This window comes from Natator depressus, chromosome 21 (genome assembly GCF_965152275.1).
Source record: "Natator depressus isolate rNatDep1 chromosome 21, rNatDep2.hap1, whole genome shotgun sequence".
NCBI lineage: Eukaryota > Metazoa > Chordata > Testudines > Cheloniidae > Natator > Natator depressus.
This window is the reverse complement of record NC_134254.1, coordinates 1,725,245-1,753,140: the sequence shown is the minus strand read 5'-3', so window position 1 is coordinate 1,753,140 and position 27,896 is coordinate 1,725,245. Positions and strand designations below refer to the sequence as shown.

Below are 27,896 nucleotides of genomic sequence, written 5' to 3'. Positions count from 1 at the left end.
GGATTTAAGTCATAATCACTTACAGTCCTCTAACTGGAGTATTGGTTTGTCTATTCACACACTGCAAGAAGTGTAAGTTAATTTAAGTTATCATTGTTTATTTTAAACATTTTGTTGCAGAGTTCTTACATGTTCATATTTAGGATTTTAACTTGTCAATTTCTAAGCTCTGACTCCTAAGGCACATCAGGATTGTCTGAATTACTAAAAAATATCTGAATCAAGGTAACAGAAATTGATAGCCCTATTTTAGTAGCACAGTACGTGTAAGGCAGAGATATATTCAACCCTCAGAACCACATTTCAGCAGGAAGCATAGAAATGTAGTACTCATTCCATTTATTTTAAAATAGAAAAAGGGCATCACTTTGTTTTGAATGTAGCTAATTTTTAGTTGCCATTACATTAATTTAACTACCTAAAGCAGTTCTGTGTTTTGGATTGCTGAATCTTCCAAACTTCTGTTACTAAGCTAGCTTTTAGGGAGTCTACCAGCACTGTCCACTGCAAAACGTCATTAATGTAGATAAAACGTTCACAACGTTATAGTATCAAGAGAAATGTTTAAGTTGTTCAGCTGTCTAGAATGGCTTTTCCCTTTTTGAAGTGTCAGTAAAGAAATCTTTTTTTCAGGAAGATGAATTACAATGAGCTAAGTGAAATTCCCTACTTTGGAGAACCAACTTCTAATATTACTGTTCTCTCATTGTAAGTAAATATTTAAAGATTTGAAAAAATTGCTTTCTCTTTTATAAGCAAGTGAAAAAGATTGTCTCAAAGGAATTGAAAGCAGCTAATTTTTTAAAAGCTAAACTTGTTTAAATATCTTTTTGTTTAAAATGCTTCAAGGCAGATGTACAGCACTTTTTTTATTTTTTTTTTAAAGCACACATCCCCACAAAAGACATTAGTAACACAGTTGACCAAAAGTTAACTGTAACTCACCAGCGAATGCAAGCTACTGGGAGTGCGGGGTGGGGGTGGGTAGAGCAGAGTGGGGGATTTCTGCCATGCACTCTTATAAACAGCCCTGAGGCGCTTTGAAGAGGGAGGGGTGAAGGGGAAGGGTGTCTGTTCCAGACTCAAGGACTCACACAGGAAACGGCTTACTTCCAGCCCCCCAGGGGCTAAAATCGGACTGTTGGAAAAACCACCTTTACTGTCAAGATGGTTGTGGGAAGGGGACTTCCAACATTGCCAGGACCTGAAATAAGGTTTTATCGATCTTAACACCCAGAACAGTACGTTAATTTTTTTTAACTCAGACATGGGTTATTAATCCTAATCCTTGGACCCCTAATTATAGCTAGTTGTGGTGCTCATCCCTAGTGATGGTCTGGTGATCATCTTCATGTTGCTGTTTCTTTTGTTTGTAGAGTTCACAATACAATTCCAGAGATAAATGCTGAGCAGCTCCAACTTTACCTTTTGTTGGAGAACCTAGACCTTAGCTCTAACCTCATATCAGAAATTAAAGCTTCTTCGTTCCCACGAATGCAGTTGAAGTACCTGTAAGTATAATGAGGTAACTGATCTGTAGTATGCTAAAAGTGCATAGTTACATTGTAGTACAACCTAACATCACCTTTTTCCTCCGCTGTAAAAAAAAGGATGAGAACCAGTGGCTGGGGTTGAGAGTAGAAGGATTCTTTTTCCCCACCCAGGCTGAATTGTTGACTAGCCATGTGCTGCTTATGTAGGCAATGTTATAAACGTGTTTGTACTTTACATACTGATAGGAATCACGATCCCTTGCCTCAAAGAGCCTTACACTGAAAGGTCCCATCTATAGTAGGGTACTGACCTATTGCATACAGCAATGTGTCCCTCTGAACAGTACAACTGCTAATGTAGATGGGACAAAATCACTTGAAACACAATGGTACCTAATCATAATCATGCTTTCTCAGGTTGTGTTGAAAAGGGTTTTGTCCCATCTACACTAACAGTGACTGTTTCCTACACTAACATGCCTGTGTCTGACAGCCAGCGTTGGGTTACTTCCTAGTGTACCCTAGTTTTTGCTGATCTTGGCCAGGTCATTTGATTGTCTTTGTCATGCCTGCTCTTGCCTGTTGTCCTTTTGGGATTAAATAGGTTAACCCATGAAACCAGAACTTGAATTCCTGAAACTGGAAACTTGATGAGACCAAATAACTTTACAAGAAATTAGTTCTAATACAAATATTAGTTTGACATTCTTATGCAATTTTGAAGTAGAATTTTCCATGTTGAGAAAATCTTTTCTCCTCCTTTCTTAGGAATCTGAGTAACAACAGAATAACTACCCTAGAAGCAGGCTGCTTTGATAACTTGTCCAGTTCTCTAGTGGTGGTGAAACTAAACAGAAACAGAATTAGTATGATTCCACCAAAGATCTTCAAATTGCCTCATGTGCAATTCCTGTAAGTGATGTCCCTTAAACTGCATGAACAATGTTTAAAATTGTATCATTTGCTTGAGAATGTGTTCTTAGTGAAAGATATCTAAACACTTATGGCTAACTTGCTTTATTTAAGGGAACTTAAAAGGAACCGGATTAAAATAGTGGAAAGTCTTACATTCCAGGGTCTGGAATCCTTAAAATCATTAAAAATGCAGCGCAATGGGATTAGCAAACTAATGGATGGAGCATTCTTTGGATTGGATAATATGGAAGAACTGTAAGTATGGCTGCTCATGGCATTTTGTTAGATATCCTCTTCAGGCACCAATGGGGAAAGTGGGTCCTCACTGTGCCTCTCATGATGCCAGGCTTCACTGGAATAGTTGATGAGAAGTACAGAAAATATGTTTGCATTTCTGTTCTTCCTTGGGGAAGCTTATGGCTTCACATCTTTCATGGTAACTCCAAAGAGGAATAAAAATATTACTGTCTGTCTCCCTTCTACCAGCTTAGCTCCGTCCACCAAGGTGATTCAGAAAGTGTCACGCTCTCGCTACTCCATTGATGGAATCTGTTTCCATATTAAGATTTCTCCAGTCTTCTCACTGTAATGCACAGCTATTGAGTAAACTGTATCCTTATGGCAGTTACATATCAATCCCGACAGCCTCAACCCTGTTACTGTGGCCCCAGCTATTGGTGCTGTGTCAAAGCTATGATTAGGTATGCATGTTGCCTTCCCAACCTATCCCTGAACCATTGTTCTCCAAAGAATATAGAAACGAAACCATCATTTCTGATTGGGTATCTGATGGCATTACAGATAGGACTGCCTTCCAACTAAGGTATGATTGATATTAAAGCTTGGTGTCCCCGTAAGTTCAGTGTCCATTGGGAAGTCTCCCAGAAACTTTCCAAGGGAATCTCAAGTTCAGACTCACTCAGTTTTACTACTCTTGCCATCATATGCAGAACTAAGAAATGAAATTGTGCAAACTACTTCATTAAAAATGTGTTCCCATAAGCATGTTACAGGAGTGAGGACGGGGGGGGGGGGGGGGTGCGCAGGGGAGTGACCTGGAGTCTCTTACAATACCTAGGTACAAGTGAGAGTGCTAATAATCCTGGACTTGCTTTGTGTTAGTGGCTTAACTATAAGGTCTTAACTTTTAGGTGTATGAGTGTTTGGATGACACAGAAGGTGTATGAGTGTTTGGATGACCTAAGCAGTGCTACCAAGAGATTTTAATAGAATTGATTTAAAACAAGAGGCCGTATGTTCTAGTGGATAGAACAGAATTTTGAGTTAAGGATAGAAGCCAGGATTCTGACTCCACCACTGGTTCACTGTGACCGTGGGCAGTCATTTACCCTTTTTGTGGGCATCCATTTACTCCTCTGGCCTCTATAACAAGGGTATAATCTTGTCTATCCCACATGAGTTCTACAAGGCTTAATGTTAGCAAATCACTAAGATCAACTGATGGGAAGTGCTATAAAAATGTGTTCCTTGTTGAATGTCTACTTAGAAAACATTTTCTTCTCTAATTCTTTAGAGAACTGGAACATAATAACCTGACAGAAATAAACAAGGGCTGGTTGTATGGCTTGCGAACGTTGCAACAACTCTACGTTAGCCAAAATGCCATTAACAGGATCAGTCCAGATGCATGGGAATTCTGCCAAAGACTTTCTGAACTGTAAGTGCTGGGCTGCATTTCAGTGGGGACTTCATGATGTTACCAAGAACAGATTGGCTAGAACATCCATACAAAATGCTGCATCTCTTTTTGCTAGGCCTTTGTCAAAACATTCTAATAGAATGTTTAAGTGAAAATAAATCTGAACAGGGAGTCTTGATTTCTGGTGACCTCATCGTCTGATATTCTTGCCTTCAGTTAGTCTCTCTTGTCTCTTCCCCTTACTGTGTACACTTAATGTTTCTAGAGACTTGTCATACAACCAGCTGACCCGCCTGGATGAGTCTGCCTTTGTGGGACTTGGCTTATTGGAGAAATTAAATCTGGGTGACAACAGAATCATTCACATTGCTGATGGTGTCTTTAAATGGCTGTCAAATCTTCAAACTCTGTAAGTGCAGAAAGGTTCCAATTTAAAAACTCCTGTTTACTTCTTCTAGCTTCCTTAGTTGTAAAGCAAGGGCTGTGATTGCTACTGACCGTGTGAGCCTGTAAAGCCTTCAATAGGAGCCTTAGTCCCTGCTGTGCTGCCATCTTGCCTTTGAAGGGATGGGAGGATTGAGGGAGCTGTTTGTCTGTACGAGTAATTGCTGCCCAGAGACTTAAGCTTTTAAAAAAACAAAACCAAACAAAAAAAAACACTGACTTTAGTGCTGGTGGCAGGCAGCAGCTTGTTAGCCCTGTTAACCAACAGCAAGAGTCAGTGCACACCATCTGACCAGGGTGCTCGAAAACCTGCTCTGGAGACACTACCTCCTGGCTGGGGCCATTGGAGGTGGTCTAATCACCCTTTTTCATTCAGGTCTCAGAGTAGCAGCCGTGTTGGTCTGTATCCGCAGAAAGAACAGGAGGACTTGTGGCACCTTAGAGACTAACCAATTTATTAGAGCATAAGCTTTTGTGAGCTACAGCTCACTTCATCGGATGTAACCGATGCAGTGAGCTGTAGCTCACAAAAGCTTATGCTCTAATAAATTGGTTAGCCTCTAAGGTGCCACAAGTACTCCTTTTTCCTTTTCATTCAGTAAGTCAACACAAGTATCAGTTGTGAGGATGCCTTGTCAACTTGGGCCCAAATGTTGCCTGTAACTTACTCAGTTTACAGTGACTGGGTACCATGGGAGTAAACATGTAAGGCATAAAAATTACTGTTTAAGCCTTCCCCCTTTTCTGCCCTCCACATATGCTCACTTCACAATGCATATATAACATAACAGTGCAGAAAGATTTGCCACCTCTGTTCTAAGGTATAACTGCACGTATTTTAAGAGCTTTATTAATGCATGTAACTATGGCTGGATTTATCCAGCAAAAAGGATTCAATCCTGGTTCTTGCTAAAAACATCCTCAAAGCTGAACGCTTCTAATGGTTCCGCACAAAGCTAGTTGGAAAAGTGTGCAAGTTTATAACTCTTCTGTCAGTTCATTAAGAAAGTGCCTATTTAGGTGAAATCACTGGACACTTATGTAAGCAGTCATATTCTGTTAACCTTAATGCAACCTTTTAATGAAACAATTAAAACTAATCTCTTAGATTTAGAGTAGCATGAAAAAGAACAAGAGCAGATTAATTAGTAGGTTTTGCTGGGTTTTTAAGGGGCGTCAAACAGCTAACAGGCAGGCCATTTGGTTCAGGGTCGCGGAATGTTCGCAGACAAGGGAGCAATGGTTATTAACAAGGCTCTCAACATTTATGCCTCACCGAGCATGAGGAGCAAATTCTATCAGCTCATACAATGAAGTTCTATTTCCCCTCTCCCTTCCCTCTTGATGCTTTACCAACAAAAACAAAACACCAAATTGGTCCAAATAGCACAGGTATATGGTCACCAAGACACAATTTAATAGTTAAAATAATTTCCATTGTTAGTCCTCCATCTACCCAGTGTGTTAGTGTTAAGATTGACTTAAGTATTATTCTTTGTACCCTGTGCTCTTAAACGCTTCTTCTAAAAATAGTAAACTTGTAGGGTAACCACACAAACTGCAGATGATATATGGGTTATAAATTCAATGGATTAAGAATATGTGCAAAATAGAAATCAGATTATATCTAAAAACAGAACAAAAGTTCCAAAGTCTTAAATCTTATCACCTTGTTTACTTTATAATATTATGTCTGACTGGGCATTAACCATCCAAAGCTGTAAACTCAGCTAACCTAGAGAGTATTCCAGAAGTAGGTATTTCTACTACTGTGTTGTGCTACATTTATTCCCATGTAACCACAGTGTCACTTACTTAGAACAACTTTCTGATTAGAACCTCACTTTAGGGATGTGTATGTTGCCTACCCCTAAACAAGTCTTCAAAGGGAAATTCTCTAATTTAGCATCAAAATTATTTTGGGTCTAGATTATGCAGTCTTTGTTCCCAGTGGTGAGCCCTGCTACCCATTGCAGTTGGTGGGTCTGTTGTGTGCACCAGCACTCGTCAGTGTGAGTAAAGTTGCACAGTCTAGCTCTTTGTTAGTAATGGTGGAATTCTGGGCATCCTGAATTAGTTAAGCTTAAAGTGGATTAAAAGGAAAGTTAATAGATGGTTCCTACTTGTGGAACGTGTTTCTGCAGGTGCTGAACCAATTACTTCAGTATTACAAAATGAATAAGAATGGCTACTGCCACGGGCAAAATACTGGACTAGGTAGACTTTTGGTCTGTTTCAGTATATTAATGTCTATAAAGTAAAACTTCCATTCTAAGCAATGCTAAAAATGGTTCTGTTTCACCATAAATACAGCAAAAGAAATATTTTTTTATATTAAATGAGGCCTGTTCGCTATTGTCCTTAATTTAATTTAGTGTTCTTGTGGCAGTTGATCTATTGCACATGAGCGCTGTCGGACTGATAAATGTTTATATTTTAATGAAACATCAATTGTTTTGCATTAATATTTCTGCCTCACAACTCAGTGGTATATCTGCAAATACCTTTATATGCTATCATATTAAAAGGCAGATGAGAAGTCTCTCTCTAAAGGAAAAATCCTAGGTAAATCTATGACTTTTAGTTTAAAAGGAACTTTACTGAATCTGTTACCCTCCCCCCACCCCTCAGTGAATCATTTAATAATCCCTCCTGAACCAGGGAGTGCTGTACTGGTTTTAGTATAGAACAGCAGACTGAGCTGTAAGGGCAGAAGTGCTGTGCCAGGGTCAAGCAGAAATCCCATTAGCTGGTAACAAGATTTGTGAGCAGAACACTGCACTGTATTGCAAATCTGCTACTTCATGCTTGGCAGCCCCACGCTTACAACCTGTATGTAATCTTTTAATATGCTAATGTTATCACAAGCCTGTCACTTGGAAGATTAACACTATGAACATATTGCTTAATTCACTTACACAAACCAACTCACTTCAGGAGCCCCTTCCAGTTTCTAGTAAATAGTCAATGTCACATGGTGGTCACTAGCCAGACTACTGGTCTATACCTAATAGCCAGTCGAGAGACTGTACCTCGGAGCTTCTTGGTTTTCTTTAATAAAAAAAAAAAAAAAAAAAAAAAAAAAAAAGAAAAGAAAAGGAGTACTTGTGGCATCTTGGAGACTAACAAATTAAGTACTCCTTTTCTTTTTGCGAATACAGACTAACATGGCTGCTACTCTGAAACCTTGGTTTTCTTTGTGATTCAGCCAGTGATGCTGTGACTTCAGGCAATTCACTTACCCACCTTGAACCTTTTGAGTTTCCCATCTATATAATGGGGTGTTTATCTTTCTACAGGGATGTTGAGGCTCCGTGTTTGTAAAGCACTTTAAGAACCTTTTGGAAGGTACTATGCAGTAGCACAGTACTACTTAAACACACAGAAATTCTGTATCCCCAGTCATTAGTAACTAGCAATGATGAATATAATTTTTCCCAGGCATGTAAATGAGGCCTTTCTACTCTTGTAGAGATTTGCGGAACAACGAGATCTCTTGGGCCATAGAAGATTCGAATGAAGCCTTTGCAGGTCTCAGCAGACTCAACAAATTGTATGTATTAGAAGCCTTGGAAGTGACCTCCTTCCAAGGCATTAGAATAGAAGTGAAGCCAGAAATATTTTTAATAGTGCATAGTATGAACACAAATATAATTAAGTCTGAGAAAAGCCTTTTCTGTAAGAGCATTTGTATTCAGTATCGTCCCTGTACTAAGTAACTTAGACTAAGGCTAGGAAATTGAACTCTTGCTTGGCAATAGTGTTCAGGAGTGAGTGTCTCTGATCTAGTATTGAGAATGATGGAAGTACTTGTAGGATAAAATCACTTCCAGTATCATTTCAGAAAACATGATTTGAGACCTGAAGTCTGTTATGCTTTCTAAAATTACTGTCTGGGTTATACCTAAGGAAAGTTGTAAGTGCCAGTAGATTTTCAGGTAAAAGCTTTCATCCTCTGAAAGGGCTACTAGTTAGCGTCCTTTGGTTCACGTCAGCAGGTTCTTGTCAGAATATGACTTTATTTTAAAATCCTTTTGGAAAAGCAGTTACCATGTTCTTGGGAGGGGGTGTCACTGGTACGCATGCAGAACTCCTTCATACTAATGGGAAACTTACATCCAGATAAGGAGAGACCTAGCAGCCCTTGTTCACATTGGCCGACACTACACCACATTATATTGTATTAAAATATTTTGTCTGTTTAAAGTCTTCTGTGTTGTGGGGTGGGGGGTTGTCTTTCAGAATCTTGCAAGGAAACCGGATCAAGTCAATTACAAAGAGAGCATTCTCTGGTCTTGAAGCACTGGAACATCTGTAAGTACTTGGTCTTGTAGTTCTCGTAGCTTTGTTGTTGAGCAATCTCGGACAAGTCTCTTCTTCAAACGTGCAAATGTCACAAGTGTTCAGAGTTAGAATATGACATGACGTTTTCCCACTGTGACTCTTCTTGCTTAATTTACAGAGATTTGAACAACAACGCAATAATGTCTATCCAAGAAAATGCTTTTGCTCAGATTCACTTTACTGAGCTGTAAGTATATTTCTTTATTACAAGTTAGACACTATTGTGTCCCTTATAGACTTGCCTACAGTTTTGCTTAAATATGTTCCACCTCTGTTACAAAATATCAATAAAACAAAGTAGGCATTAGTGGTGGTAATTTCTATGTAAAAATTAAATTTTTAACCATGGCTATAGGGTTTATCTAATGCCTGCTAAAATTTATATCTTCTCTTCCTGAACATAATTACTATAAACTACAATACTTCCTTGCAGTGATTTTCCAACTCCTTTGCTCTTTCATCTTGAGAGCAGTTCATGAGAACTCTTGCTTCGGGGTCTGGGTGTTTAAAGCAGTGCTCTGATTAATAAAAAGCTGGGGTTAGCTTTTGTTATCCCCACAATGTCAGGAGCCAAGACTTCCTGGGCGTCTATAATTGGCTTTGTCACTTAGTGTTGGAAAATTTTTATCTGCATTTCTCTGTTTGACAATCCCTTGTGATGCATGGAACCAGGTTGCAAATCAGGACTGTATTCCACCAGGGTTGGTGGTATCAAATTTCTCTGCTGTAAAATATATACTAAAAATGTAAAGTGAGGAATGTTCTGAAAACATTTTAGAATGGGGGAAATTTTTTTAAAAAAAGGTTTTAATATTTGCATGTCTGCTTTGAAATAGAACACAGAGGAAGTCTTTATATTCCTTAATGGTCCAACATGCAGACTGATGCTGTTATGGTCATTTAATGTGGCTCTTAGCAGTACCCCACTCCTTTATTACAAAATTAAACGCTCCTTGTGGCCCCTCTGAGACTAAATTAAAGCTGTTGACTTGTCTGCTCAAAAATCTAGCCTGGTTTTCAGACAATTAAGAGACGAAAAGCCTCAGATGATATTCCCCATATAAAAAATTCAAAACATCTTGGAACTTGGCCAGTGAACAGGAGAAATGGCCAAACAAATCTTTCCAGGGGGCTTGACGAGCATCATGTTTTGACCCCCACCGGCCTTGTATAAACTTCAGCAAACATGTAGAACGTTATATAATATTGAGAGACCCACACACACCTAGTGATATTCGATGGGAGTATATAATTCATAGCTCTATAGAAGATGAGGTCTGAATATCATGTAATCTGTTTTAAAAAAAATTATCCGTTTAGTTAATCCTGGCCAGATGGGCCATTATTGAGTTTCACATAAGCTTCACTGAGAGAAGGAAGGTAGTGAGACATGCTTTCTATAGTAGGCACCCATGTGAGACTTTATTCACTATCTTGTATGTTTTTAAAATGGGGGTGGTTGTTCATGGACAAGAGTGGATATTGCTGAAAGGAATCCCTTATTCTTTGATACGTGCCCTTCCTGGTTCTAACTCACTAATCCCGAGATTCACTCTCCGGAAGGGGTGAATAATTTTTTTCAGTCCAGTAAAGACTTCCTGATATGGCATTTACTGACAGCAGCCGATAGATCTCCTAAGATCCAGATGCCATGGTGGTGGGTGCTTTGTATGTATGTGCCAGTGGTGTTTGGCTGCTTTGTCACCACAATATCAGAGATGTGAAACAAGTAAATAAAATGAATGACTCTTCCTTTTTAACCTTGTTTCTGCAGGATGTTGAACACCAGCAGCCTACTCTGTGACTGCCAGTTGAAATGGCTGCTTCAGTGGCTCATTGACAGCCATTTACAACAGGCTGTAAATGTTAGCTGTGCTTACCCTGAATGGTTAGCTGGACAAAGCATTCTCAATGTGAATCCTGAAGACTTTGTCTGTGGTTTGTATTCTTAATGACTTTGACTTAGGGGTATGGCAGTACCTAAGTAGAAATGCACCCTTCTTGGAAACCAGACATTCATGTTGAATTGAAGGAGATTATTGGGCTAAGTAATGGAGACAAAGAATTAATTTGTGTGTGCGTGCATCACTTGGCCTACCATTGCTTTTTGGTTTGGCTCTTTCCATGGCTATATATTTTTCCCAAGTTCCCTGGTTTCTGTTGCACTGAGGCACTGTATAGTCTACTGTAAGAGATGCTTCATCAGTGATTTAGGTAATGGCATAGAGAGTACACTTATAAAGTTTGTGGAGGATACCAAGCTGGGAGGGGTTGCAAGTGCTTTGGAGGATAGGATTATAATTCAAAATGATCTGGACAAATGGGAGAAATGGTCTGAAGTAAATAGGATGAAATTCAAGAAAGACAAAAATGCAAAGTACTTCACTTAGGAAGGAACAATCAGTTGCACACATACAAAATGGGCAATGACTGCCTAGGAAGAAGTACAGCAGAAAGGGATGTGGGGGTCATAATGGATCACAAGCTAAATGAGTCAACAGTGTAAGACAGTTGCAAAAAAAGTGAACATCTTTCTGGGATGTATTAGCAGGAATGTTGTAAGCAAGACACAAGAAGTAATTCTTCCACTGTACTCCATGCTGATTCTGCTTCAACTGGAGTATTGTGTCCAGTTCTGGGCGCCACATTTCAGGAAAGATGCGGACAGATTAGAGAAAGTCTAGGGAAGAGCAACAAAAACGATTAAAGGTTTTCGAAAACATGACCTAAGAGAGAAGATTGAAAAAATGGGGTATGCTTAGTCTGGAGAAGAGATGACCGAGAGGGGACATAACAGTTTTCAAGTATATAAAAGGTGGTTATAAGGAGGAGGAAGAAAAATTGTTCTTAACCTCTGAGGATAGGGCAAGAAGCAATGGGCTTAAATTGCAGCAAGGGCGGTTTAGGTTGGATATTAGGAGAAACTTCTGAACTGTCAGGGTGGTTAAGCACTGGAATAAATTGCCTAGGGAGGTTATGGAATCTCCATCATTGGAGATTTTTAAGAGTAGGTTAGACAAACACGTGTCGGGCATGGTCTAGATAATACCTGGTCCTGCCATGAGTGCAGGGGACTGGACTAGATCTCTCACAGTCCCTTCCAGTCCTATGATTCTATAAGAGGGGAAGTCCTGTGACAAGATCCTTTAGTTTACTATAAAAATTTGATGTGGCTCAAATTCTTGATTGTCTGCTTTGTAGAAGGTGTTGAACCCTGTAATAGTGGCTCTCTTAGTACCTAGGAGGGCATGGGTAGCTTAAATTTTCGGTATGCACAGGATAGTCTGGGCATCCTGGAGAGTGATGATATGACAAAGGAACCCAAATAAGTGTTACAGAGTGCCTCACAAACCTGAACGCATTAATCCTTGCAAAAGGATTGTGAGATAAGAAAGTGCTATTATCCCCATTTTATAGATGGGGAAACTGAGGTGGAAACTGTGACTTGTCTAAGGCCACACAGGGACTCTGTGGAAGATCTGAGAATTTAATCCATGTGTCCTGGGTTCCAGGCTAGCACCTTAACCACCTGGCCATCCTTATCCATCCACATGTCTGTTTTCCCCAACACCCTACCTCCTTTTTTGGTCAGCAGCAATCTTTGGTGGGTCTTGAGCTCCTCATTCCTACCTCAGTGCTCCCAACCTAACATCTGCCAATGGATTAGCACAACTGAAGCTTTTTGCTTAAAAACAATAAGCATTGAAATAGGTATGTTGACATGTAAATTGTCATCAGTCAACACTCTTTAGGGAGGAATGGGACAGTTCATGTTTCTCAGAGATTTCTTTAGGTTGTTTGTATGCAGACATATTGCAGCAAGCCACCAGTTTACATCATGTGATGCCTGTAAAGATGTCTTTGCTGCCATGAGAATTTCTATCCCTTATAAAATAAAATTAGATTATGCAGCACAATTATGCATCTGTGTATAAAATCCTGCAACAAATCCAGGTAACTATGGAAAATACAGGTTCCTGGTGAAGACCTTGAGGTGTCTTTCACCTCATCTGTTCCTGTTGCTTATTTTCTGGGGCCCCCACCTGTTTGTTTCACAGCTTCGTTTCTCCATCAGCTGACTGATGTCAAACTGAAGATAATTTAATGCGGGGAATAAGCAGTGGAAGCAGATGTTACCTACGATACAAACAGCACTGTTTCCACATAAAATACCTTTCAATATTTTTCTTGCAACATCAGCTGCATGCTGAAGGGAAAACCTGATTAATCTTGCTATCCCTTTTCAGATGACTTTCCTAAACCACAGATAAGAGTACATCCTGAGAGCACAATTGCTCTAAGAGGCATGAATGTGACTTTGACTTGCACTGCAGTAAGCACCAGTGATTCACCAATATCCACTGCATGGCGTAAAGACAGCGAAGTATTGTATGATGCAGACATTGAGAATTTTGCCAGGTATCAGCAGCAAGATGGGGAGGTCCTTGAATACACCACAGTCCTGCATCTTTTCAATGTGAATTTCACCGATGAAGGGAAATACCAGTGCATTGTCACCAATCACTTTGGTTCCAATTATTCCAACAAAGCCAAACTGACTGTCAATGGTAAGCAGCGATGCTAACAAAAGAGAAGCTTTATTTTTTTTTCATCTGAGGTTATAATTAAACTTTTATCTAGAAAAATGCTTTTGAAGCTAGTTGAGATTTACAAAAGCTTGATTTCCTCCTCATTGAAGTTGTTCCAATGTTTGTTCAGACTCCATAAAGAGGCTCAGAAAAGCAGGAACAAAACTGACTGCTCCTATAATGGGTCTGTGGAGAGGAGTCATGTCCAGAGCTGGCTGAAAAATTTGCATGATATTTTCAGCATTTATCATAGTTATCAAACCTATCCGTTCCAAAAGTGGTAAAAATTGGCAACACTTTTTGGCAAAAATAAATAAAATTTTGAAAACGTAAAACATTTCACCAAGCTCTAGTCACAATATGTGTAATTCCCTCTCTAGTCCAGCAAAATGGGTGCAGTGTTACTGTTTCTAAACTGAAAGCTCCCCCTGTTGGCTGAGTGAGCCACCCACCCTTCCCCTATAAACACTTGCAAAGCTGAGGACACAGACAGACACAAGTAGATCTACCACATAAAACTGAGGAAACAACCATTGTATTGAGGTATTTTAGCCCCATTTAAGCCTTCTGTTGTCATGATCTGAAAGAAGATGGCCAAGAAACCCATGTTAAACCAAGCCTTTAGAGAACACTAGATAAGTGGAGGGGACTGTCCGTCCAGAGCAGAAATCCATTCTAGGAGACACCAGTTTGTCTGGCTTGCTCCAGAGGCACTGGCTGACTCCTCATGAGTAGAGAGCTTGTGAGCACTTAGCAGAGCCATGTATGATACTGCTGTTGGCTATTGAGGTATAATTCACCTCTTCTTTTACAGGGGACAGAAAAGTATGAGCAAATAAAGACTTGAGAATTAAGCTAAGCCGTGCTGCTTTCACCTTTTACTGAGAGGTAGTGGTTGGGACATTTGTCCCCCACTAAGATGATCTTAATGGGGTATTGCAGATTTAGTATTCCATTACAGGTTTCAGAGTAGCAGCCGTGTTAGTCTGTATTCGCAAAAAGAAAAGGAGTACTTGTGGCACCTTAGAGACTAACCAATTTATTTGAGCATAAGCTTTCGTGAGCTACAGCTCACAATGCATCCGATGAAGTGAGCTGTAGCTCACGAAAGCTTATGCTCAAATAAATTGGTTAGTCTCTAAGGTGCCACAAGTACTCCTTTTCTTTATTTCATTACAGAATTTTAAATAAAAGAATATACTGCATTTGTATAATTCCTACAATCCTTTAAAAGAATTGCAGCAGTCTGTAAGATCTGCTGCAGTTCAGAGACTCTTCTAGTATAGAGAAGAACTTCATTATATGCCCTGAACTGAAAATGTTTTCACATTCAGTCCATAATGTCTCCTCCACTGCAGAGCTGCCTTCCTTTCTGAAAACCCCCATGGATCTAACTATCCGTACTGGGGCCATGGCCCGACTTGAGTGTGCCGCCGAGGGCCACCCCCCTCCACAGATCTCATGGCAGAAAGACGGTGGCACAGACTTCCCTGCAGCACGAGAGAGGCGAATGCATGTTATGCCTGAAGACGATGTGTTCTTCATCGCAAATGTAAAAATAGAAGATATGGGAATCTATAGCTGTATGGCACAAAACATCGCAGGAGGTCTATCAGCAAATGCCACATTGACTGTGTTAGGTAAGCAAAGCACAATTCTGGGACTGTACAGATCCTTTCACTTATCTCTTTTTGTGGTGATGGTAGCTGACTTACATGAGAGGTTGATAGGGAATCTAAATGAATTGGATGTGAGTTAATGTGCTACCAGAGTGGCATGTTTCTCTGATTGTAGGTAGCAGTTAATCACATTTTTTCAAGATGGGTCAAAGCTATAAAAGGACCAGTGTTCGACTTACCTGGTTGTAGGTGGCGTTTTGCGGTAAAGAACAATGGAAGAAACGTATTTTGTTAATGTGTGTGGCTACAGCAGAGTTCCCTATTGTGGACTCGCATTATCTTGGGGAAGTTGAATGCCAAACTTGGAAACAGTTTCTAATGCTGCGCCCTTCTTCTGTTGTCCATATCAGTCTGCATCATGAAATAACCTCTTATCAGTCACTCGCTGCGCAGCTAGTCTGCAGCTTCATTTACTGTACATGTTGGTATGGGTTTGGGAAGAGAGAATTATGGGAACACTTCTTGATTAGGTTGATTTTATAGAGTTGATAATTCCAGCTTTAACTCAGGGAGCTGAACTTAATCACAGGTGACCTGGACTATGCTGAGCTGGTATAGGAAGGAAATACCACCAGAAGGGCTGTTTTTGGTGGGGTTTTTTTTGTTTTTTGAAGATCCTCTACCCTTTTTTTTTTTTTTTTTTTTTTTTTTTTTTTACATTAAGGTCATATATAAACTATAGAAATGGAAAAGACTTCATATCACCCCATACAGTGTTACCTTCGGTGTATTCAGCAAGGCTCTGTCCAGATCAGTTCCAGTGAGTCCACCATTCATGGAAGTGTCTTCCATCACATCAGATCTGTCACAGTATTTCCTGGCCACTGTTCTCCTTTGCCCATCTCTATTTTCAAACTGTGGGATTGGATTCTAAATATTATTTGGTACACATAGGAAGGCTGCAATTGAGATTCCGTGCAATTATCTTTTTAATTATATTTGACTTTACAATATTAAAATAACTTTTCTTCCTTTCCACCATATCCAGAAACTCCTTCATTTGTTAGGCCTCTAGAAGACAGGACGGTAACCCGAGGAGAAACGGCCGTGTTGCAGTGTATAGCTGGTGGCAGTCCAGCCCCTCGCCTGAACTGGACTAAAGATGATGGGCCTCTGACAGTAACAGAACGACACTTCTTTGCTGCTGCCAATCAACTCCTTATCATTGTGGATGCTGGGTTAGAGGATGCTGGGAAATATACATGCATTATGTCCAACACACTTGGCACGGAGCGTGGCCATATTTACCTAAATGTACTATCTTCCCCAAATTGTGATTCCTCCCAGAGTGGTATCTTACATGAGGAAGATGGCTGGACGACAGTTGGCGTTGTGATTATTGTTGTAGTCTGCTGCGTTGTGGGCACCTCTCTGGTGTGGGTTATAGTTATATATCACATGCGAAGGAAAAGTGAAGACTACAGCATCACTAACACAGGTAGGTAAAATACAGGGCCAGCTTACTTCTGTTGTGTTAACTGCAATAATTCCGTAAAGTAAGAGACCTACTGGAGGGGAAAGCCTTTGTTTGTCACAGCAGAATGCCTCTTGGTTTATGTACAGGGTCAACTGGATATATGCAGGGTTTTGAGTCTGTCTGTCAAATGTGCATTCTTTAACATTAAACACGTTTTACCTTGTCAATCATGGTGCATTTCTGAAATGAGGGAAACAAATGAAGTTCACAAAGTTGAGAGTAAATAAGAATTTGAACTTTGTCTGAGTGAGAACACTTGCAAGACTTCGAGTAAGATGTTGATTGGTTCTGCTAGCTTTTTTGGTAAGTCTCTCTTAGCCGGGTATGTGGATTTTTAATCCCTTAAGAGAAAGGGGATGACACATGAATGAAATCCTTTTCTCAGTATTCAGAGTAACAGCCGTGTTAGTCTGTATTCGCAAAAAGAAAAGGAGTACTTGTGGCACCTTAGAGACTAACCAATTTATTTGAGCATAAGCTTTCGTGAGCTACAGCTCACTTCATCGGATGCATACTGTGGAAAATACAGAAGATGTTTTTATACACACAAACCATGAAAAAATGGGTGTTTATCACTACAAAACGTTGTCTCCCCCCCCACCCTACTCTCCTGTTGGTAATAGCTTATCTAAAGTGATCACTGTCCTTACAATGTGTATGATAATCAAGGTGGGCCATTTCCAGCACAAATCCAGGGTTTAACAAGAATGTCTGAGGAACAGTGCGGGGGGGGGGGGGGGGAGGAATAAACAAGGGGAAATAAGTTACTTTTTATAATAACTCAACCATTCCCAGTCTCTATTCAAGCCTAAGTTAATTGTATCCAATTTGCAAATTAATTCCAATTCAGCAGTCTCTCGTTGGAGTCTGTTTTTGAAGTTTTTTTTGTTGAAGGATAGTCACTTTGAGATCAGAAATCGAGTGACCAGAGAGATTGAAGTGTTCGCCGACTGGTTTTTGAATGTTATAATTCTTGACATCTGATTTGTGTCCATTTATTCTTTTACGTAGAGACTGTCCAGTTTGGCCAATGTACGTGGCAGAGGGGCATTGCTGGCACATGATGGCATATATCACATTGGTGGGTGTGCAGGTGAACGAGCCTCTGATAGTGTGGCTGATGTGATTAGGCCCTGTGATGGTGTCCCCTGAATAGATATGTGGGCACAGTTGGCAACGGGCTTTGTTGCAAGGATAGATTCCTGGGTTAGTGGTTCTGTTGTGTGGTATGTGGTTTCTGGTGAGTATTCGCTTCAGGTTGGGGGGCTGTCTGTAGGCAAGGACTGGCCTGTCTCCCAAGATTTGTGAGAGTGTTGGGTCGTCCTTCAGGATAGGTTGTAGATCCCTGATAATGCGTTGGAGGGGTTTTAGTTGGGGGCTGAAGGTGACAGCTAGTGGCGTTCTGTTAGGCCTGTCCTGTAGTAGGTAACTTCTGGGAACTCTTCTGGCTCTATCAATCTGTTTCTTCACTTCCGCAGGTGGGTATTGTAGTTGTAAGAATGCTTGATAGAGATCTTGTAGGTGTTTTTCTCTGTCTGAGGGGTTGGAGCAAATGCGGTTGTATCTCAGAGCTTGGCTGTAGACAGTGGATCGTGTGTTGTGGTCAGGGTGAAAGCTGGAGGCATGTAGTAGGAATAGCGGTCAGTAGGTTTAGATGGGGTGGGGGGGAGAGAACCTGGATTTGTGCTGGAAATGGCCCACCTTGATTATCATACACATTGTAAGGAGAGTGATCACTTTAGATAAGCTGTTACCAGCAGGAGAGTAGGGTGGGGGGAGAGACAACGTTTTGTAGTGATAAACACCCATTTTTTCATGGTTTGTGTGTATTAAAAACATCTTCTGTATTTTCCACAGTATGCATCCGATGAAGTGAGCTGTAGCTCACGAAAGCTTATGCTCAAATAAATTGGTTAGTCTCTAAGGTGCTACAAGTCCTCCTTTTCTTTTTTCTCAGTATGTTTACATTAGTCTGCTGAATAGCATCACTTACTGTTGAGGTAGTCAATGTTAATCTCTGTGTGTCTCTTTCAGAGGAGATGAATTTACCTGCAGATATTCCCAGTTATTTATCGTCCCAAGGAACTCTTTCTGAACCTCAAGAAGGCTACAGCAACTCAGAGGCAGGAAGCCATCAACAGCTTATGCCTCCTGCAAATGGCTATGTGCACAAGGGAACAGATGGTAAGTATGCCCCTTTGCATCGCAGCATTACACAAAGCAGGGTAATAGGTAATGGCATAAGCATTGAAGGTTAAATGTTTTAGACTCTAGAAATTTTAGAATTTTCTATACTCTAAATTTAAAAACCCTACCTCTTAGAGTGCTGGTCCGTGTGTGTGCATATATATATATTCCACTTTTGGGGGTGCTTGCTCCCCATATGCTCAAGATCAGAATCGGTGACAATTCACTGGGACTGGGACTGTGTCTGTGTCTGAATGCCCTCCTGGTTCCCTGAGGCACAAAGGGTGGAGAAGCCTATGGCTGCGGAACAGGACTGAGAGCAATGTTCCTGTCCCTTGCAATCATACAAACTGCATGGGTTGTACATGGTTATCTATGCAGGGTAGATCAGAGATTGATTCGCTTTGGGTAGTCATGTATTAGGGTTCTATTCCGGATAGCTTTTCTGGGTACTGGGCTTCAGCCCTTATGGCTGAGCAAAAATCTTTGATGTTCAAGTATTGTCCTTCATGTAAGTGTGCTGTATCCCTTGGGAGGCATAGTGTTGATAAATGCTCCATTTGTTGGTATCTTTTTTTAAAAGAACCCATTAGGCAAGGGAAGCTTGCCTAAAACTTATCTTCTAGACAAGTTAGTGAGGTCAGCTTCTGAGCAGAGTAAACAATATCCACCCAGATCTGAACAGTCCTCCACCAGAAGTACTCAGTTGACTATGAATGTTATGGCTGCCTCTAGAGCCCCAGCTTCTGAGAAGGACTCCTCTACTGCTTCCACTTCTAAGTAGTCTTCATTTGCTGAAAGCAATAGGATGCAGTCATCCTCTCTAGAGAAGAACAGGCTTCTGTCTGAGAACCTGTCAGAGGCATGATTACTGCAACTTTCCTCTCACAAAGGTAGCACAGGACCCAAGTTGGATTCCTCTGCACACTGTTCTTCATGTACCAGTACCGGCCAAAGAGCACCCTCAAGCAGTTTTTATCTGTCTCTCCTGCAACACTGCTTGTTGAGCACTCCATACTGACACCAAGGCTTTCTGCTCCAGCACCAGCTACTTTGCTGCAGATTCAGTTAGCACAAATGTTCTGTCCCATCCACCTCACAGTTGCTGTTTATGGTACTGATACACAGCACCAGATCTAGTAGCATCTGTCTTCTGAGTCACCATTATCATAAACAGTAAACATTCCCCTAGCTATATCAATCACTGTTGTTTCTTCGGCACAAGGTGTGTGTAGGGTACCGACAAAAGATTTTTCCCAGACTTACTAAGGCTTTTGATACAGTCCCATATGACATGACATATAAACACAAATTAGGGAAATATGGTCTAGATGAAATTACTAATAAGGTGGGTGCACAACTGGTTGAAAGACTATACTCAGAGTAGTTGTCAGTGGTTTGCTGTCAAACTGGGAGGGCATATCTAGTGTGGTCCTGCAGGGGTCAGTCCTGGGTCTAGTACTAGTCAATATCTCCATTAATGACTTGGATAATGAAATGGAGAATGTGCTTATAAAATTTGCAGATGACTCCAAGCTGCCTGGGGTTGCAAGCAGTTTAGAGGACAGGATTAGAATTCAAAACAACCTTGACAAATTGGTCTGAATTCAACAAGATGAAATTCAATAAAGGCAAATGGAAAGTACTACGTTTAGGAAGGAAAAATCAAATGTACAATTACAAAATGGGGGAAAAACTAGCCAGGTGGCAGTACTGCTAAAAGGGATCTGGGGGTTACAGCGGATCACAAATGGAATCAGTTAACGATGTGGTGCAGTTGCGAAAAAGGCTAATATTATCTTGCGAGGTATTACCAGGATGTTGCATGGAAGACATGGAAGGTAACTGTCCCACTCTCCTCAGGACTGGTGAGGTCTCAGCTGGAGTACTGTGTCCAAGCCTGGCCCACACTTGAGGAAAGATGTGGACAAATTGGAGAGAGTTCAGAGGACAGCAACAAAAGGTTTAGAAAACCTGATCTATGAGGAAAGGTTTAATAAAAAAAAAAAAAAACCCCAAAACTGGGCATGTTTAGTCCTGAGAAAAGACTGAAGGGAGCCTAGTAACAGTCTTCAAATATGTTAAGGGCTGTTACAAAGAGGATGGTGATCAATTATTCTCTATATCCATTGAAGGTAAGACCAGAAGTTATGGGCTTAATCTGTAGCAGGGGAGATTTAGGTTAGATATTAGGAGAAACTTTCTAGCTATAAGGATAATTACAATCTGGAACAGGCTTCCAATGGAGCTTGTGGATTCCCCATTACTGGAAATTTTTAAGAGCAGGTTTTGCAAACATCTGTCAGGATGTCTAGGTTTACTTGGTCCTGCCCCAGCACAAGGGACTGGACTTGACTTCTCAAGGTCCCTTCCTTTATTCCTATGATTCTGTGACACCTACCACATCAGCTCCACCAATGGAAGAGGAATATTCCTCTCATCTCCATAGTGGGGGCGGTTCAACTATTTACTCCAAGGCTTCTTTCTATGATCCTTATACAGAGAATCCAGGACTTGTGGTTACTGTGATAAATACAAGGTATCTACAGAGACATCCCTCCTGCTACACTCTGCTGTGATTCCCAATTCATTTTGTGTATAGCCCTCATTCATGGCTATACTGGGCACCGAGGGATTTCCATCATGACAAGAAACATCACTCCTAGGCCCCCTCTAAGCCTAGATCTCCCTCCCTGATAGGGTCCAGGAGGGTCCAACAGCATCAGCCTGCAGGTGTCAATTAGTGACCCTCAACAATTGCAAGTCTCTGAAGTTCATCAGTCAGCTGAACTTGCCCCTGCAGCCATTCCATCGTCACCTCATGCTGTTGTCCCATCTGTTCCATCACACCCTGATGACTACAATGCTTTTTTTAGATTCCAAGGCCAGAAGAGGCCATTGTGATCATCTGGTCTGACCTCTTGTATAACCCAGGCCCTAGAACTTCCTTGAAACCATTCCTAGAGCAGATCTTTTAGAATAGGATTCAATCTTAATTTTAAAAATTTGACTTCCTTCATCAGATGGCAGAGACATTAGAGATTCTAACTGATATAGGGCAGGAGATATCCCACAAATTTAAGCGTCTTGTACACCTCAGTGCCAGCTATGCCATAAACAAGGGACAGTTAGCAGCTGCGCAGCTCCTGAGGCAGATACCTGCATCGCTTTCCCCCAGCATCCAAAGAGGCAGACAGAAGGTCCCAGGTACCATCTTTGGAATTCTAGTATTTTTACATTCATCCTACACCAGGGTCCCTTGTTTTCACTGCTGCTCAGGAGAGGACAGAACAGAAGAGCTGCAAGGCAACACCTAAAGAAAAGGAGCTCAAATGCCTGGATCTCCTCTGAACCAAGAGCTACTCTGCCCTCTGTCAGCCTCCACTTTAGGATTGCCAATTACCAGGCACTCCTTGCCAAGTCTGAGTCCATAAAATGGCATGAAGTGTCAAACTTCACAGGACTAGCACAGGAGGCTAGATAGGAATTAAGATCACCGCTAGTGGAATATGTATGGACAAGCACTCAAAGAAAAAGCAGTTACTTTACAGTAACTATGGTTCTTCAAGATGTTGTCCATATACGCCTATTCCATGACCTGTCCTCCAGCCCTGTTACTACAGGACCTGTGTTCTGTTTTGGTGAAGGAACTGAGAGATGTTTGGCTCCACTCCACCCGTCATGCTCTCAGATTTTGGGGGGGGGGGGGGTGCAAAGGGCACTCAAGATGCAGGTGTGACCCCAACAGAACCTGGCTAAAAGCTTCTGATCTGGAGAACATGGGTAGCATGCGCGTCAAGAATGGGAAATAGACACAAGTACTCGAAGAACCACAGTAATTATAGGGTAAGGAACTGTTTTAATACAAATGTGATTAGGAAGACATGCATGTTAGTTAGATACTGGAACCCCTTTGCTCTTAGAACTTACAAGGCAATATGAGGTTGCTTTACACCACATTAAGCTTCTGTTCTCCCAGGCAAGTTCTGAGTTACAAGGCTACATGAATTTGGGTAGCTATGCATGTGAACATGGCATATTTCTCCTGTAGCTTATTTTTCAAAAGAAGCAAGCATGCTTTGTGGAGTTCAGTACCAATCCTATGTCAGTGTTTTTCTCACTATGACACAGTGATATTGCATGATCATACCTATCTATAAAAGCAACTGTAGAGACCAGGCATCCCTACTCTTTTTTTTTTTTTTAAACAAAGAATATTTTTTGTTTTCCCCCATTGTGTCAGGTGGCACAGGGCCATTAGTGATCTGCTCAGATTGTTATGACAATGCAAACATCTACTCCAGGACCCGTGAATACTGTCCTTATGCATACATCACAGAAGAGGACTCACTGGATCACACATTGTCCAGTCTCATGGTACAAGTGCCCAAGGAGACCTATCCATCTCACACACAACATGAAGCCAGCACTCTGGATCGTCTTATAGTAGACAGAGAAATGTCTGCCTTTCTTACCCATCATGACAGAATAAATGAGAAGAAACTCTCAGCCCAGCAGACTAATAATGGTAAGTTCATGACTCATCCTCTTCTTCCAGTCCAACGACACAAGCCAGATACTGGCCTGCCTGTTACCTTATATATTGGTAGTGGACTAATCCAGTTTTTCTGGTCAAGTTGTTGTGTGTGGGGTAGTTAATCTAATCACTGAACACTTGCTCTCCAGACTGCACTTTGAATGAAGAGAAATCTGAAGCTTTGCACCAAATGTTCAAATGCTCCTGGAGTTGAGAAAAATGGTTACTCCTGTTTATAAAAGCAGCATCTTTGAACCTATAATTCCTCTCTTTAAAGTTCATGAGACTTAATGTCTTGTGCATATATAATATTATCAAGTATATTTCTATGCCAACATTGTCTTTGCTTTAGAGTCATACAGATATCCCACAGGAAATCCAAATAGCACTTTTATGTGTTTACTGAATAGAATTCCTAATGTTTCAAAGCACCCGAGGAAAAAAATGTTGTCGATTTTAATAGAATCAAGGTTTTTTGTGATTCTTCCAGAGAACCTTTGGAGAAACTTGCAGACATGTTGTAGCTGGTTATAGTAACAGATTGCTACGGTGGGAAGGCTTCCAGTAAAATGTGCCCTCAAAGCTAAATAGAAAATAATCTTGTTAAGAATGTCATATTGCCAAATCACATGGAGATGAAAGAATCCTTGTTTAGAATTCTGGTGCATTTATCATGAACTCAAATGCCTATCCATTTTTTTTCTCTCTCAGAACCTTTTCAGCTACCCTTGTGGGGACTAAACAGAGACCTAGGGTTGTCGCGTACACGCTTCCCACAGCAGCAGTCAGTCCATGAGGAGGCCCCTCAAGCTCTCCAAAGTGAGGGAGCCATTGATGGTGACCGAGAGCAGGCTGTTTCACCCAGACCTTGCCACAGGTTACGTGAACATAACTTTGATTTTAACAGGACTCAGAACATTCAGGAATTTGGTGAAGCCACATAAACAGCAAAGTGAAGCTTTGGAAGCAAATTCAGGTCAACTGACTTTGTATTTTCTACCTCAGGATTAACCCCTTGCCCAAAGATGCTGTATACACGTCTACAATTATAAGCTGAGTGGACCAAGACAGACTCTCTCAGCTAGGAGTGGGAGGATGGCACAAACTTTTGTCTCTTGGATTTACTTGTGTTGGAAAGATGGGGATCCACAGCATTATATTATGGTTGGACAATTTTGGTGAATGAAGTGAACTCCACTACAAGAATATTGGAAGGCATGAGCATTCTGATGTCCTATCAACACAGGCTGTCTGTTTTTGAAAATTCTATCAAGAAGGTTTAGCTGTTTCATGTTGCCTTTCATGCTCCCCATAGAATTCTCCAGTAATTGCAAGCATACAGCTCTTGGCCAGCTTTCTGTTCCTTTAGTCTGCTAGCAGGAGTTGCATCATTGTGTCAGACGGGTAACTTTGGAGGGTTGTTTTTTCTCCTGTGAGTAAAGTAGTGCTCCTATGAGTAAAGTTTAGGGGTTCTCAAACTTCATTGTACCATGACCACCTTCTGACAACAAATTACTACAGGACCCCAGGAGGGGGGACCGAAACCTGAGCCCACTGAAGCCCTGCTACCCAGAGGGGGGGCAAAACCCCACTACCCCAGGCCGGGGGGCCAAACCCAAAGCCTGAGGGCTTTGCCACAGGCAGGAGGCCTGTAACCTTAATCCCACTGCCCAGGGATGAAGCCCTTGGGCTTTGGCTTTGGCCCTGGGCCCCAGCAAGTCTCATTAAAATGGGGTCGTGACCCACAGTTTGAGAACTGCTGCTATAGTTGTAAATAAATTTGCATTTATAAATATTTTGTATACACGACACACATAAATGTGTTGGCTGTAATGTAAATATTTTTTATTATGCCAAAAATACTGTAATATCCTGTTGTAATCTTGAGAACTGGCTATCAAACCATAAAGATTTGTTCTGATTTGGTTTTGTGGATCTGAAAGCTTGTTTCTTCAGGGATAGATCTATCCTTTCATGTTGGGAAGAAGTGGATGTGTTGGCATGTCCGTGAAATTGTGACCCTAGTGAATAGCATTGATTTACATACAGCTGTGTATGCCCCTGGCTTGACAGTATACATGTAAACTGCTCCCTCTTCGTTACATGGTCAGGATTCTTGGGCCCCAAGTTTGAGCCACTTACATCTGTTTGAAAAGTTCTGTAATTCTTTGTATGAAACACTACCTCCATTTTCCGTGGAGCATGAAGCCTCAGAGAAACCCTGAAGTAAAAAACCAGAGCCTAATCTCTACTTTCGCAGGAGTTCTTGTAAGCAGCGAGCAAAACAAGATTAAAATGGTGACATACCTTGGCAATGTCCCGAATATACAAAATGACTTTTCTTCATAGTCCTCTGGGAAAGTAGTGTTAGGTGTGAAAAATCAATGAGCTTTGAGTAGCTACTGTCTTTAGCCTCTGCCAAGATCTAAAATGTCCTCATAAAAAGGCCTTTCTATGCTATATATGGCAGAGCTCTGGCTGGATGACCTGATACTCTGCTACTGGTCCCTAGGTCTCCCTGTAGGGCCAGCTTGCCCTGGTTACAGCCAGCAATGGCCAGCCATCAGTTAGCTGCACCAATAAAGGCACCTAGTGTCATGCTCTTTCACATAAAGTTAAGCTGCACCAATGCAAATACCAGCTTAGTGTAGACCGACAACTTGGCAACTATTTGCACCAGTGCAACTTTCTCCCTACTTGAAAGTGGTGTACAAATCATAGCTTATAGCATTTTTTCCTGTCTTGAGGAGGTGTTTGCACAAGTGACTGGTCACAGATGGCTGAAATATCCAGTGCGGACAAGACCTTAGTCTGCAAAAAAAAATCAAGGGTGAATTTCCCCTCTCATCTCAGTGAGGTGTCAACATCGAAGCCTAATTCTGATCACAAATGCAGCCATATCATTGGTGGTGGCCATACCAGAAACCTCCAGCTACTCCCCATATGTGTGGGGCTGGACATAAAATCATACAAAATCTAGGGCTGTGAAGGACCTCACGAGACCAAGTCCAGCCCCCTGTGCTGAGGCTGGACCATGTAAACCTAGACGATCCTTGACAGGTGTTCAACCAGTTCTTAAACACCCCCAATGATGGGGATTCCCCATCCTCCCTTGGAAGCCTGTTCTAGATTGTAATTACCCTTATAGCTAAAAAGTTTCTCCCAAAAATTAACCTAAATCTCCCTTGCTGCAGATTAAGCCCATTACTATTTGTCCTACCATGAGTTGACATGGAGAACAATTGATCACCATCCTCTTTATAATAGCCCTTAACACATTTGAATATCTCCAATCCATTGCAAAAGGGTGAGTACTGAATATGCAGCAGTCAAGTACTCCTCATTTTAGACATTTAGATTACTGGGGGCAAACTGTGAAGTGGATGTCCATGGTGAAGTGTTGGATGTCATGGTGTATTGTATTATGTGGGTTTTCTAGTAAGCTATTCCACAGCAGTGGTGAATATGCACTTCTGAAAGCTAATGACCCCATCTGTCAAAATATTGGAGGTGAAATCCTGGCTCATGGACGTTAGTTGAAAAACTTGCATTGATTTTAATGAAGCCAGGATTTCACCCTAAGTATTCAAAGGGTAAGGCACTCATCTATGAAAAATCAGTAAGCTTAAAATTTAAATCCACTACTAGCCATCTTTTTCCCTAGATTTGGAAAGCAGTTCCCCTCCCTGCTGAGGTTCCTCGTGCGATGTGTTAGCAATAGAACCATTCGATGAATGTTGTCTTCTCCCCAGCAGCACAGTCAGAGAAGCGTCACCAATAACACTAGATGACATCTCATAAGCTTCAAAGGAAATATCATCCTACACTGCCTAAAAAGCTGTCACTTTCTGGTAAATTATCTAGGTAGAGATGCTCATTTTACAGTGTTTTTTTTTATTTTCATCAATTTTGCATCTTCAAGGACACAGTGAGCTTATAGCTAAAGCATTTGGTGGTGCTATCCTTCCTGGTGTATGCTGTCTCCAGTAAATAAGATCCCCAGGGCTTTCCTCCTGATCACTGATGCCTTTGTTCAGTCTATAGAAAATCCACTAATCAGTAGTAGAATCAGCACCGTGACTCTCAATTTTAGAAAGAAAAACGCAGTCTGCATCAAACCAAAAAGTAGAACTCTGCAAGAACTAATGACTTCTCCTGCTGTTCGCTTCTTGGATGGGATTGTAAGGTTTGGGGCATTTCAGGTGAATCCCTCTTTCTGAGACCACAGCTAGAACTTACTTGAGCCAGAGATCGGCTCACCTACAGGGTAAGTGAGGCTCCTCAAACATATTTGAAAATATCCATTACTTTCCTTCTCTGGCGTGGCCTGTGGTCTGATCCAGGCAAACAAGGACCAAAGATTCAGCAGTGGCACTTATCCCAGAGTTGTTAAAGCAAACCGTAAGGTAGTCCAGCAGCTGTACTGTGGAGGGGAGTCAGTTGTTTTTGATCAAATAATGTAGAACTAAACACTGGCATTTTAGTCACTTGGTGCTTTGAAGTTCTCAATATTTTGGGGTTATTAAATGTAACACTCACTACAGCTCAAAGGGAAATTCTTAAGTACCTGA

General features: G+C 41.2%; 1 protein-coding gene across 1 annotated transcript; it reads left to right on the top strand.

The window, feature by feature from the left end:
• Positions 1 to 27,896, top strand: LRIG2 (leucine rich repeats and immunoglobulin like domains 2). Its single transcript, XM_074936389.1, has 17 exons — positions 1 to 72; positions 634 to 708; positions 1,377 to 1,511; positions 2,262 to 2,405; positions 2,520 to 2,663; positions 3,943 to 4,086; positions 4,334 to 4,477; positions 7,985 to 8,065; positions 8,755 to 8,826; positions 8,975 to 9,043; positions 10,631 to 10,794; positions 13,104 to 13,424; positions 14,804 to 15,085; positions 16,113 to 16,562; positions 18,636 to 18,785; positions 23,032 to 23,316; positions 24,037 to 27,896. Exons 2-17 carry the CDS (start codon positions 638 to 640, stop codon positions 24,267 to 24,269), a joined length of 2,889 nt encoding a protein of 962 aa, XP_074792490.1. The 5' UTR covers positions 1 to 72; positions 634 to 637; the 3' UTR covers positions 24,270 to 27,896.

Bases quoted from the DNA above. Each gene is read 5' to 3' on its own strand.
- LRIG2 (XM_074936389.1), top strand. From the start codon at position 638: ATGAATTACAATGAGCTAAGTGAAATTCCCTACTTTGGAGAACCAACT. The intron at 2,406-2,519 runs GTAAGTGATGTC...GCTTTATTTAAG, and splicing joins TTGCCTCATGTGCAATTCCT to GGAACTTAAAAGGAACCGGA. The intron at 4,087-4,333 runs GTAAGTGCTGGG...TAATGTTTCTAG, and splicing joins TGCCAAAGACTTTCTGAACT to AGACTTGTCATACAACCAGC.